General features: G+C 40.4%; 1 protein-coding gene and 1 non-coding gene across 6 annotated transcripts in view; one reads left to right on the top strand and one right to left on the bottom strand.

Annotated features, from left to right (window-relative positions):
- The first annotated feature begins 405 nt into the window (after positions 1-405).
- Positions 406-477, top strand: trnaa-cgc (transfer RNA alanine (anticodon CGC)). Its single transcript has one exon. It is a non-coding gene; the product is annotated as a tRNA-Ala (tRNA).
- A 3,409-nt stretch (positions 478-3,886) lies between these two features.
- Positions 3,887-14,281, bottom strand: part of LOC147271420 (protein NLRC3-like) — a 23,020-nt gene continuing 12,625 nt past the window's right edge. For 3 of the 5 annotated variants that reach the window (XM_086202644.1, XM_086202664.1, XM_086202673.1), the window contains 5 exons: positions 10,442-10,615; positions 9,588-9,761; positions 6,276-6,449; positions 4,836-5,009; positions 3,887-4,391 (listed from right to left, as the gene is read on the bottom strand). In XM_086202644.1, coding sequence (XP_086058770.1) covers positions 4,364-4,391; positions 4,836-5,009; positions 6,276-6,449; positions 9,588-9,761; positions 10,442-10,615 — 724 coding nt within the window. In that variant the 3' untranslated portion in view covers positions 3,887-4,363. Of the gene's footprint in view, positions 4,392-4,835; positions 5,010-6,275; positions 6,450-8,333; positions 8,659-9,587; positions 9,762-10,441; positions 10,616-11,044; positions 11,511-14,281 lie in introns of those variants that run through there. The other 2 variants (XM_086202653.1, XM_086202681.1) reach the window with 2 other exon arrangements.

Raw genomic sequence — 14,281 nt, 5'->3', positions numbered from 1 at the left:
GTTTAGAGCTGTCAATCAATGTTAATAACTGATCTTAGCATCTGGAGATTATTTTAGGAACACAAATACTTTTACTTCATTCTGAGGATGAGCAGACGTTCAATATAATTCTCATTTCCTGGTCAAAGACTCCTGCTAGTCAGAGAGGATCTGGGCTGGATTGGAAAGCTTCTGAGAGGAAAACCTTCACTCTGGACTGGACTGAGAACGGAGCAGCCTCAGCTTCCTGGAGCCTGACTTGCCTCTGTGGTCTAAGGCTGTGTGGGCTGACATCACAGTGAAACTACTGAGATCACAGAGCCTTTGAGATCACAGGCTGACTTCCTTTTTATCCCTAAAATGAAGAATAAAAATGTTGTGTCTGTGTTTGTGTTGCTGCATCAGTTAAACAGTGACTCTGACAGAGGGGATGTAGCTCAGTGGTAGAGCGCATGCTTCGCATGTATGAGGCCCCGGGTTCAATCCCCGGCATCTCCAGCTGGTCCTTTGGAGCCTTCATCTTATCAGCTAAATTGATCCATAAATGTGACAACAGTTGATAACAAACTACCAGAAGAGAAACCAGTCTGTTGCATATCAAAGTATTTGTAGCAGGGTCAGTGTGACTGTGAGCCTTCATAGCCAGCATGAAGGAGCTGGTTTTATCTTTGCTGGGGAAATCCCACACACAGCTGCTCTCAGTTCCAAATGTGTGTGTCCTCACTCCTCCGTCCTCCTGCTGCCCTCAGAATACAGACACAATTCAACCTGGCAAGTTTGGAGCATAGAAGTGCTCCTGAAGAGATGTGTGTCAGCCCACAGCTGGCTGTTCTTACCTGGAACCTCAAGATGAAACTGCTTCCACAGATTGGAAATGAATCTGATGTTGACTTTTGGACAAATCACCTGTTCATCAGTTCATCATCACTTCCATCCATTTCTACTGCTTATCTTGTTATAGAAAGGAGTCTATCTGCTGTGTGACTGAGGCAGTTACTGTGAGCTGCTGCATGTCTCAGTGTGTGTGTGTGTGGGGGGGGGGGGGCTGTGTGTGACTGGTCGGCTGCCAAGGATTATTGATGAGATCAATCATGATCAGCTCTGAGATCACGGCACAGAAGAAGGAGACTTTTTGATTTTTGGGGGTTCAGTTTCTAAGTCAGACACATCATCACAATTTGAAGTTTTCCTCCAGTAAAAAACAAAACCAAACAAAAACATGATTTGACTTTTGATGTCTCCATTTTTTGGAAATTGTGAGTCCAACAAGCAGGAGGCCGTTTGAGCTTGGAAACTGTGAAGCATCACCAGTAACTGCTGGTTAATTTACAGGTGTTTCCTCCAAAAAGTTTAAAATGAACTCAATGCTGAATCCCTCGTCGTCATCACTGAGCTGCAGAATTGGTCCATGCAGGAGGCTGAGCAGGTCTTCCTCTCTGGTCCAGTGTCTCAGCACAGGTCAGAGTAGAGAATTAAAACATGAACACAAATCTTTATCAGCTGTTTACTGATATCAGTGACTACCTTCAAGTAAGAGTGTTAGTGAATGGACCCTTTTTAAAGTTTATGTTATAATGTTTGAAAAATGAAGCTCACAAAAACACTATAAAAGTGTTTGTGGTAAAATGATTCCAGTAGATTTTATTGCCATTTTAAGAGTTCAAGCATATTTTGGTGACATTGTTTGATATCATGACTCTCAGTTACTTTAGCAGGACCATCGGGACATGAAATCTTCCTCATCATCCCATATCGACCCTCAACCCCTCACACAGAACCAGGAGCCCTCAACTGAAGGAACCTTTAAAACTGAGAAGTTGGACAGAAAGCAGTATTTTGGTGGAATGAACCTTTAAAACTATAAATTAGAAAGTATTTTGGTGGAACGAACCTTTAAAACTATAAATTAGAAAGTATTTTGGTGGAACGAACCTTTAAAACTATAAATTAGAAAGTATTTTGGTGGAACGAACCTTTAAAACTATAAATTAGAAAGTATTTTGGTGGAACGAACCTTTAAAACTATAAATTAGAAAGTATTTTGGTGGAACGAACCTTTAAAACTATAAATTAGAAAGTATTTTGGTGGAACGAACCTTTAAAACTATAAATTAGAAAGTATTTTGGTGGAATGAACCTTTAAAACTATAAATTAGAAAGTATTTGGTGGAATTGGAAGAAACCATTTATACTATAGTTAGAAAGGAGTATTTTGCTGTCATCTAATTCGATAGGTGGCGCTGTCACCAAAAAGCTAAAGTCCGCGGGAAAGCCGCGATTGGCTTTCCCATCCATCAATCGAACTGATCAATCAGCTTATCTACAGCTGCTCCGCATCAGCTGATCAAATCCCTCACTTCTGATTGACCCCTCTCAACTTAAATGTCACCCGGCCTCAACGACCGCTCTGCTAGCTTCTGGCTATGCTGCTCTGCCTGCTGCTATCTGCTGCCATTTCCTGTACAGTTGCTCCTGCTCGCAACTTGCTACCCTCCACCTCCCCAGCTCCACCTTGTCCTGTATACATGTCATAGTTCATTCCATGTCATGTTGCTGCTCTGTTCACGGGGGTATGTTTGCTCTTCCAGTCTTAAACTGGGAGAACCTTCCCTCATGCTGCTGGTCCCCTGTTTCATGGTGCTCATGAAAAATTCTCAGGGGACTCCTCTGAACAGAGCCGTACCACCAGTTTGTGCTAGAATAAACAATCAAGCACATTATCATCCCATTGTTTCTTGACGTGAATGGACCTGACAGAACTTGTGTTCCTCAATAAAAATGCAGAAATGAATCACTTTTTAGTCTTTTATTTTATATGATTCAACACTTAAGTTCACAAAATTCCATAGAGAAGTTGAAAATTTCAGTTCTGAATTGTTTTATAGACAAATTTGCTCCATTTTACATAGCGACTCATTTCAGCATTTACACAAACAAATTGAACAAATGAAATTCTACAACGATGAGATGATATTTGAAGGAAAGGATGAGCGATTAAATGTTATTTCACAGGCTGATGTTGGGTTAGCAGTATGGAAGCTTTTCCATCTTTTTTCAGTTTGTTTACCTGCAATGATTGAGAACTCCTGCAGGGGTCGCTATTGAGTGGCCAACACAGTGTCAAAACAGTGCCGACACAGTTAGTGTAGTGTGTCAGTTCACTCCTTAAGGGATCATCATCCAATCACTACCTTGCAGTCCTCATCCATGCTGAGGAGGACAGACCTGAATCCTGTCTCCCTTTAACGTCACATGGAGTTTGGTACTCTTTCAAGATGAACCTCACTTCTGACTTCCTTTGCTCAACGGTTCAAGGAGTTGGGAGTCCTCATCTATTTAATTCTAACATGGATAGAAAAGAGAACGTCTGCTGGCCCAAGGGATTCGTTTCAGCTCAGCTTCAACAACCTTTGACAACCTGAGTTCTTGGGAATCAAACATCTGTTTCATTTTAACGTCGTTGTAAAGTCTATAAAAAAGTTCATGTCAAGAAGTTCTCTTTGAATGCAGCAGAAACCTTCATCAGGAGGGTTACCAGGGTCAGGGCTCAGCAGGAATACAAACAAGAGACAATCAGGAACAACCTTCATCAGGAGGGTTACCAGGGTCAGGGGTCAGCAGGAATACAAACATGAGAGAATCAGGAACAACCTTCATCAGGAGGGTTACCAGGGTCAGGGGTCAGCAGGAATACAAACATGAGACAATCAGGAACAACCTTCATCTGGAGGGTTACCAGGGTCAGGGGTCAGCAGGAATACAAACAAGAGACAATCAGGAACAACCTTCATCAGGAGGGTTACCAGGGTCAGGGGTCAGCAGGAATACAAACATGAGACAATCAGGAACAACCTTCATCAGGAGGGTTACCAGGGTCAGGGGTCAGCAGGAATACAAACATGAGACAATCAGGAACAACCTTCATCTGGAGGGTTACCAGGGTCAGGGGTCAGCAGGAATACAAACAAGAGACAATCAGGAACAACCTTCATCAGGAGGGTTACCAGGGTCAGGGGTCAGCAGGAATACAAACAAGAGACAATCAGGAACAACCTTCATCAGGAGGGTTACCAGGGTCAGGGGTCAGCAGGAATACAAACAAGAGACAATCAGGAACAACCTTAATCAGGAGGGTTACCAGGGTCAGGGGTCAGCAGGAATACAAACATGAGACAATCAGGAACAACCTTCATCTGGAAAAGCTGAGAAAGCCTGAATCTTGAAGCTGTCTGGGGAACTGAGCCTCAGGGAATCAACCTCCGCTGGTTGGGCTCAGGAGCTGTACAGAGAAACTCAACACTCCTTTTCTGGGCAGGGAGAGACCAGCAAGGATGCACTCAAGTAGCTCGTCCTTCAGGAGACAAACTCCACATTTGAAGCACCTTCAAGTCCACCAGGCTCGTGGCTCAAAACTGGAGAAAAGAAATCACAAAGATGTGGTGGTTATGAGCCTCAGCAGGAAGCAAACGCTCACCTTAGCTGGACAGTTTAAAGACACAGGAGGTTCTGATGGAGGCCTCAGGCACCACCTTGCAGGAAGTCCCTCTGCACCCACGTTTCAGGGACATTGTCTTTACAAACTGCAGTGAACTTTAGATGTGCTGGTTTATAGTATTTCACTGTAACAGTTATGAATGAAACAAACTAGAAATAATCAGTATTTTGTGAAACTGTCCATCATGTCTGATAAACTTTGATGACACTTTGGGGCCCAACATCTCTCCGAGGGCCTCCTCCAGTTGGTCTGAAGTCCCATCAAACACCAGAGAGCAAAGCAAATATGAATAAATCAATTCTGAGGAAGTTCTGGGGAGAACCTACGGTGTTGTTCTGAAGCTCTGCTTCTATGTTCCTACCTGAGAGTCTCCAGCCTCCAGTGAGGATCCTTCAGTCCAGCAGACAGCAGCTCCACTCCTGGGCCTCCTGGATGATTGAGGCTCAGGTGCAGCTCTCTCAGGTGGGAGGGGTTGGAGCTCAGAGCCGAGGCCAGAGAAGTAAAACCTTCCTCTCTGATCCCACAACCTAAAAGGCTGCAGTTAAGAGAACAGAGTTAATTCACTGTTCTACCAAATCCTGGAACCTGAACCTCTCAGATGTTGATGGTCTTCACTCCAAGTTAGTGAGGTGTTTATAGTTGCTTTAGCAGTGCCAGGCTAAAGGCTGTGGTCCAACTGCACCGGCACAGTGACAGTTTCGTCAGGAACAAAGCTACCAGGCCTCAGTAATCTACTACCAGCAGGATATTCCAGAGGAACTGTTGACAAACAGCTGGATTCTGTCCATCTGCTCTCACTGCTTCCCACACCAGCAGCTGCTTTGTCAAGTTCCTCTGGTCTTCACCAACAAATGGAACACTTCCTCCTCCAGTCTTTGTTCTGACTTCTCTCTGGTGACCTGCTTTGATCAGTGAGGTTTCTGCTGTTTCACTGTCATGACAGCGTGCAGGTTGTTGAGTCCCGTCACTCACGACAGGAGTTCACCTTCTCACTACCCTCTGATATAACGCTTCTTTCTCCATTACTAGAGAATCTATCACACATTCATAGTTAAGGATGAACCACAGGAACAAGCTCCTCCTCCACTGTGTTACCATGGTGACGAGTCCCCACCCACATCAAAGAGAGACGTGTTCAACCAGAAGTGCTTGGAGCCGCTGCACGAAGCAGGCAGACACCTCTGGGTGGCTGGAGCCTTTTTATGGAGGCGGCAGCAAACGCTGCTGCTGCCTGGAAACAACTGGAAATCCAGGCTGGAGGTCAGGAAAACAACACATTGGACTCAGGCACTCGTGCTGAAGTTGACCATCACTTCTTGAGTGACGTCCCACTGCTACATGGTGACCACTGAGGGAGGTTTGGAAGGTGACTATTTATAAAGAACAGATTCACAGCAGTCGTTGACAGGCATTCCTGCTGTTGCCATAGCAACCAACCTGCCTCCGTGATGTGGCACATCACTGTATAAGTGTCAGGTGACCTGAGGTTGGAGAAAGGGCTGGTAGCTCTGCTTCCACTGTAGGAGATCACGACGACGCTGACCGACACTTCTGAGCGTTTGAAATTCCTCCAAATGTCAGACGGCCGGTTGCTCACTGATCAGGCAACGATCGACCCTCCAGAATAAAACTGACCTTCATGTGGCTTGAACATCGGCTCAAATCTCTTCATTAAGGACATGTTTTGTTGTCACAGTGACCTTTGAACCCCAAAATCTAACCAGTTCATCATGAACGTTTGAGTCAAAGTAAAGAAATTGTGGGTGGAGTGGAGGCCTGCTAAGATGAGAGCTGGCCTGACCTGAGAGTTTCCAGGTGACAGTGGGGATCCTCCAGTCCAGCACACAGCAGCTCCACTCCTGAATCCTGCAGCAGGTTCCAGCTCAGGTCCAGTTCTCTCAGATTGGAGGACTGAGAGCTGAGAACTGAAGACAGAACTGAACAACTTCTCTCTGAGAGCTTACACTTCACCAGCCTGAAGAAGAAATGGAAACATGAGCAAACATGGCGTCAACACCAACTCATCAATGATGAAATCTGTTCTCATCTCTGGTTCAGGATCAGCTTTGATATGTGGACGTTTGGAGTTGATGCCTCATTTGCATATTTAAACAGGTTGATAGGGAACCTTCTTTCTACATTGTATTAATAAATAAATGAATATACATATATACGTATATATATATATATATATATATATATATATATATATATATACATATATAAATATATATGTTTATATATATGCTTTCAATTAAATTGATGTCTTCCTGGTTGATGGTTTGACTCCATTTTGAATCAGTTTCTAGTTCTGTCTTTCTTCCTTCATTCATTCTTCAACATTGTTCTCTCTTCACCAGAGCTTTGATCCTCATCTTCCTGTATTTCACTGCTCCATTTTAATTCTCTTTGTCTTTTGCCATCATTTCCTATCTGCCTCTATTTTATTCCCATTCATTATTTTCATGTGTCCATCGGTCTCAGGTGTGTCTTTGTCTCATGGCTCTGATCTCTGCTTTGTTGTCTTTCTCGTCTCCAGCAGGAGGCACCAGACCAGGAAAACCTGACACTGACATTTTTCCCTCTGAGCGATGAAACAAGACAGGAATGATCACCATTCAGAGAGAATGGAACTGGTCTGATCATGAGTGGGAGGATGTCTGCTGCACACACACACACACACACACACACACACACACACACACACACACACACACACACACACACACACCCTCTGGAGGTCTGCCCTCCAGTTTCAATTCAGCTTCCTTTCATTCCAGGTCATCATCACTCCTTCAACTGAGTCTCTTCCACACATCAGATCAAAGTCTTCAGTCTTGTCCAGCAGCACCAGAGTGAAGCCTCTTCAGCTCTGAAACCATCTTTGTCAGCTGCAGCAGCAGCAGCATGGAGGACAGTGACAGTATTCCTGACTCAAAGAGCGCCGCTTGAACTCAGACGCTTGAATTTGTGTCTGAGATGATGGAAAGTCTCACATCAGCTGAGGATGCCAGAGCCACAGCTCTTCACTCTGCACTGAGCCATTTTCACCACCAGGGGGAGCTCTGGAAGAAGGCTTTTCCTCTGCTGCAGTTAAGCTCTCAGTCCATTCATTCTTACACCCCCCCCCCCCAGCTCCCAGCTGTTTGACCTGTTGTCCTCCAGGAGGCGCTACCACTGCATCAGGGCTCAGATGAACAGGTTCAAGGACAGTTTGTCCCCCAGAGCCAGAACCCCTCTGACCTCCACCTTGTCCTCTATGCTGCCCCCCTTCCAGACGACCACACTGATGAGATCTTTCTTGCAGCTTCAGTCTCTTGTTCTGTAGCTTTGATTCTCTCTTCTGATCAGCTTGGCAACTCTGAAGCTTTTTCAACTGAAGGAACGTCTCAGAAAATGTTCCTACAAACACGTTTGGATTGGAGAAAACCTCCACCAGGAGAGGGTGGAGTGGAGGCCGGCTAAGATGAGAGCTGGACTCTGACCTGAGAGTTTCCAGGTGACAGTGTGGATCCTCCAGTCCAGCAGACAGCAGCTCCACTCCTGAATCCTGCAGCAGGTTCAGGCTCAGGTCCAGTTGTCTCAGACTGGAGGACTGAGAGCTGAGAACTGAAGACAGAACTGAACAACTTCTCTCTGAGAGCTCACACGTCTCCAGCCTGAAGAAGAAATGGAAACATGAGCAAACATGGCGTCAACACCAACTCATCAATGATGAAATCTGTTCTCATCTCTGGTTCAGGATCAGCTTTGATATGTGGACGTTTGGAGTTGATGCCTCATTTGCATATTTAAACAGGTTGATAGGGAACCTTCAAGAACTTTGATAGAACATTCAAATGTCATGGTGGGAAAATGAAGTCATCATTGATCCTGAAGATGTCACTAAGAGGCCGTCAGTGATGGACGATGATGTCACAGTCAAGTTGACCTTGGGGATATTAATTGTCATGATTTCATGCTCACAGACGTTTGAGAGTCTCTTGTTTCTTCAGAGTGAATCATTGACTTCTCTCTCCTCTTGCTGTCAGTCTTAATAGCAGGCGTGCCAGCACTCCATGTTTCCTGAGATCTGATCACTGGAACCACATTCAGAGGTGGTCTGGTCCACATGGGGCCACATTCTCCCAGTGGTTTGTCCACCAATGAGTCCTGGGCCCCAGTGAAGGATCAGCTGATGTCCTCTGTTGAAGCAGAAAGACCATCGCTGAGCGAACGGCGGCGTATTATGACACCGTCTGATCACGTGACAGCTCACTGAGAGAGATTCTTCTGACGGCTCTGAGGACAACATGACCTCATGGGGTTGTGTCTCAATCACAGGTCACGTTTCAGGACGTTTGGCTGCCGTGTCCACTCATTCTCTGCTCTCTGTGTCTCTCTCCCACTATCAGATCCAGGTGTGGAACCACTCATCCAGAGATCGATGAACCACTTTCTAACCCTACCATTCACATGCATCCATCTGTGCTCAGCAAACTGGTGTTCTGATGGACACGCAGAGGAGAGAGAGACATTTTCCTGCCATGGTTTTGGAGAGTCTATGTCAACACTTTGTCTCTTACAAAGACGGAGGAGGTTTCAATCAGTCGGTGGCTGTTTGGAGAATGTAAATGTGGAATAAAACACAACGGCAACACCACTGATCTGTTCAACCACCTCCTGAGGCGCTACACCTGGGCCGGCCAGGACTGCCCTCATGAACCTGAACAGAGCTTTGGTGCACTTTGTTGTGCTGTGATGCTGCAACATGCAAAGCACTGATAATTGAAACAAAAGGTAGACATTTGCCATGAACTGTTGTGTTCTTGTTTCTGTCCATTATTTTAAACCTGATTCCCTCCAGCAAACAGCAGAGATCTGGGACTCCTCCCTGAACTCTCTAGTAGCCTGGTATTCATGGCACAGTTGGACAGTTCAGTTGAAGTCTGGCAAAAAGTGACTGAATCACTTTAGAGACCCCGAATTGAATCGACTCCAATCGTTCTAAATGAATCAAAGCTGCAGTCATGAATCGTGATTCAAATCAAATCTTTGTTAAGGTGAATCATTCCAACCACATAAGATCCATCCAGGTGACGCTCAGTGGGGGAGGCAGGTTTCTGCTACTGACCTGAGAGTTTCCAGGTGACAGTGGGGATCCTCCAGTCCAGCACACAGCAGCTCCACTCCTGAATCCTGCAGCAGGTTCCAGCTCAGGTCCAGTTGTCTCAGACTGGAGGACTGAGAGCTGAGAACTGAAGACAGAACTGAACAACTTCTCTCTGAGAGCTCACAGCCCCTCAGCCTGAAGAAGAAATGGAAACATGAGCAAACATGGCGTCAACACCAACTCATCAATGATGAAATCTGTTCTCATCTCTGGTTCAGGATCAGCTTTGATATGTGGACGTTTGGAGTTGAAGCCTCATTTGCATATTTAAACAGGTTGATAGGGAACCTTCTTTCTACATTGTATTAATAAAAAAATGAATATATATATATATACATAATATACATATATACATATATATACAAATACATATACGCATATATATATACATATACATATATATACATATACGCATATATATACATATACATATATATATACATATACATATACACATATATACATATATATACATACATATACATATATATGTATATATGTATATATATACATATATATGTATATATATACATATATATGTATATATGTATATATATACATATATATGTATATATACATATATATGTATATATACATATATACATATATGTGTATATACATATATATACATATATGTATATACGTATATATACATATATACATACATATATAAATATAAACATAAATATACATATATACATATATACATACATACATATATATATATATATATATATATATATATATATATATATATATATCCCACCAGGAGAGGGTGGAGTGGAGGCCTGCTAAGATGAGAGCTGGACTCTGACCTGAGAGTTTCCAGGTGACAGTGGGGATCCTCCAGTCCAGCAGACAGCAGCTCCACTCCTGAATCCTGCAGTAGGTTCAGGCTCAGGTCCAGTTGTCTCAGACTGGAGGACTGAGAGCTGAGAACTGAAGACAGAACTGAACAACTTCTCTCTGAGAGCTCACACTTCACCAGCCTGAAGAAGAAATGGAAACATGAGCAAACATGGCGTCAACACCAACTCATCAATGATGAAATCTGTTCTCATCTCTGGTTCAGGATCAGCTTTGATATGTGGACGTTTGGAGTTGAAGCCTCATTTGCATATTTAAACAGGTTGATAGGGAACCTTCTTTCTACATTGTATTAATAAATAAATGAATATACATATATACGTATATATATATACGTATATATGTATATATACATACATATATACGTATATATGTATATATACATACATATATACGTATATATGTATATATACATACATATATACGTATATATGTATATATACGTGTATATATATACACGTATATATATACGTGTGTGTGTGTATATATATATATATATATATATATATATATATATACATATATATATATATACATTATACATTTGCATATTTAAACAGGTTGATAGGAAACCTTCAAGAACTTTGATAGAACATTGAAATGTCATGGTGGGAAAATGAAGTCATCATTGATCCTGAAGATGTCACTAAGAGGCCTTCAGTGATGGATGATGATGTCACAGTAAAGTTGACCTTTGACCTTTAGGATCCGTGTCATCAGTCAGAACTGGGCAGTCCCAGTCCTGAGCAGAACCAGAAGCAGAGCCACATTTCATGGTTCTAAGTCTCTCCACTGGTTGTCTTCCAGTGTGCACATTGATGGTCCTGTTGTGGGCTTGTTGTTCAAGCACTTCCTGGTCTCCACCAGCATGTCTACTGGTCTTCAGTGGATGAACCAGTGCAGCCCCTCAGCTCCTCCGAGGAGTTTAGTCGCTGCTCTAAAGTGCCCACTAAAACCTCTGGTGAGGCCCCTTGAGCTTCAGACTCCCAGCTGCTGGTCCAGTCTGAGCCTGACCATCTAAAGAGACACCAGTAAAGACACCAGTCACCATTGACAGGCTTTACTGGTTGGAAGTTGCTCCTTGAAGCATTTGACTCTCAATGGTTTCTACATTGTATTAATATCAAAAAAAAAAAAAAAAAAAAAAAAAAAAATATATATATATATATATATATATATATATATATATATATATATATATATATATACACATATATATACATGCCGTTCAGGAAATTAATCTTTGAATATATTGAGTGAACCTCTGAATATATTGAATGAAACTCTGAATATATATACGAAACTCTGAATATATATACGAAACTCTGAATATATTGAAATAAACTCTGAATATATATATGAAACTCTGAATATATATACAAAACTCTGAATATATTGAATGAAACTCTGAATATATATACAAAACTCTGAATATATCTATAATGAATCCTCAAAATATGGAGTGAAACTCTGAATATATTGAATGAAACCCTGAATATATGGAATGAAACTCTGAATATATTGAATGAAACCCTGAATATATTGAATGAAACTTTGAATATATATAATGAATCCTGAATATATGGAGTGAAACTCTGAATATATTGAATGAAACCCTGAATATATGGAATGAAATTTTGAATATATTGAATGAAACTTTGAATATATTGAATGAAACTTTGAATATATTGAATGAAACTCTGAATATATATACAAAACTCTGAATATATCTATAATGAATCCTCAAAATATGGAGTGAAACTCTGAATATATTGAATGAAACCCTGAATATATTGAATGAAACCCTGAATATATTGAATGAAACTTTGAATATATATAATGAATCCTGAATATATGGAGTGAAACTCTGAATATATTGAATGAAACCCTGAATATATGGAATGAAACTTTGAATATATTGAATGAAACTTTGAATATATTGAATGAAACTTTGAATATATTGAATGAAACTTTGAATATATATAATGAATCCTGAATATATGGAGTGAAACTCTGAATATATTGAATGAAACCCTGAATATATGGAATGAAACTTTGAATATGTTGAATGAAACTTTGAATATATTGAATGAAACTTTGAATATATATCATGAATCCTGAATATATGGAGTGAAACTCTGAATATGTTGAATGAAACCCTGAGTATATGGAATGAAACTTTGAATATATTGAATGAAACTTTGAATATATTGAATGAAACTGAATATATATACATGAAACTCTGAATATATTGAATGAAAATCTGAATATATGGAATGAAAATCTGAATATATGGAATGAAACTCTGAATATATATACAAAACTCTGAATATATTGAATGAAACTCTGAATATATATACAAAACTCTGAATATATATATAATGAATCCTGAATATATGGAGTGAAACTCTGAATATATTGAATGAAACCCTGAATATATGGAATGAAACTCTGAATATATTGAATGAAACTTTGAATATATATAATGAATCCTGAATATATGGAGTGAAACTCTGAATATATTGAATGAAACCCTGAATATATGGAATGAAATTTTGAATATATTGAATGAAACTTTGAATATATATAATGAAACTTTGAATATATATAATGAATCCTGAATATATGGAGTGAATCTCTGAATATATTGAATGAAACCCTGAATATATGGAATGAAACTTTGAATCTATTGAATGAAACTTTGAATATATTGAATGAAACTTTGAATATATAGAATGAAACTTTGAATATATATAATGAATCCTGAAAAAATGGAGTGAAACTCTGAATATATTGAATGAAACCCTGAATATATGGAATGAAATTTTGAATATATTGAATGAAACTTTGAATATATGGAATGAAACTTTGAATATATTGAATGAAACTTTGAATATATATAATGAATCCTGAATATATGGAGTGAAACTCTGAATATATTGAATGAAACCCTGAATATATGGAATGAAACTTTGAATATGTTGAATGAAACTTTGAATATATTGAATGAAACTTTGAATATATATAATGAATCCTGAATATATGGAGTGAAACTCTGAATATATTGAATGAAACCCTGAATATATGGAATGAAACTTTGAATATATTGAATGAAACTTTGAATATATATAATGAATCCTGAATATATGGAGTTAAACTCTGAATATATATATATGAAACTCGACTGACGTCAGACTTCACGGCAGTGCCTGCGGGCGGCCATGTTTTTCCTTCATAAAAAAGCAGAACTATTAAGGGAACACTCTGCTGTGTGTAGAGGTCCGTATTTAGATCTGTATGGTTCGCTTGATATAGTTTTTAAGGTGGTTCAATGAAGGTAAAACAGTGATCGTATTTAGATCTGTATGGTTCGCTTGATATAGTTTTCAGGAGGTTCAATGAAGGTAAAACAGTGATCGTATTTAGATCTGTATGGTTAGCTTGATATAGTTTTCAGGTGGTTCAATGAAGGTAAAACAGTGATCGTATTTAGATCTGTATGGTTCGCTCGATATAGTTTTCAGGTGGTTCAATGAAGGTTAAACAGTGATCGTATTTAGATCTGTATGGTTCGCTTGATATAGTTTTCAGGTGGTTCAATGAAGGTAAAACAGTGATCGTATCTAGATCTGTATGGTTCGCTCGATATAGTTTTCAGGTGGTTCAATGAAGGTTAAACAGTGATCGTATTTAGATCTGTATGGTTCGCTTGATATAGTTTTCAGGTGGTTCAATGAAGGTTAAACAGTGATCGTATTTAGATCTGTATGGTTCGCTCGATATAGTTT

This window comes from Aulostomus chinensis, chromosome 1 (assembly GCF_037954235.1).
Source record: "Aulostomus chinensis isolate RoL2024-O1b breed Wild chromosome 1, RoL_Achi_v1.0, whole genome shotgun sequence".
NCBI classification, from domain to species: Eukaryota; Metazoa; Chordata; class Actinopteri; order Syngnathiformes; family Aulostomidae; genus Aulostomus; species Aulostomus chinensis.
The sequence above is the reverse complement of the archived record's forward strand: the minus strand, read 5'-3'. Positions and strand labels throughout refer to the sequence as shown.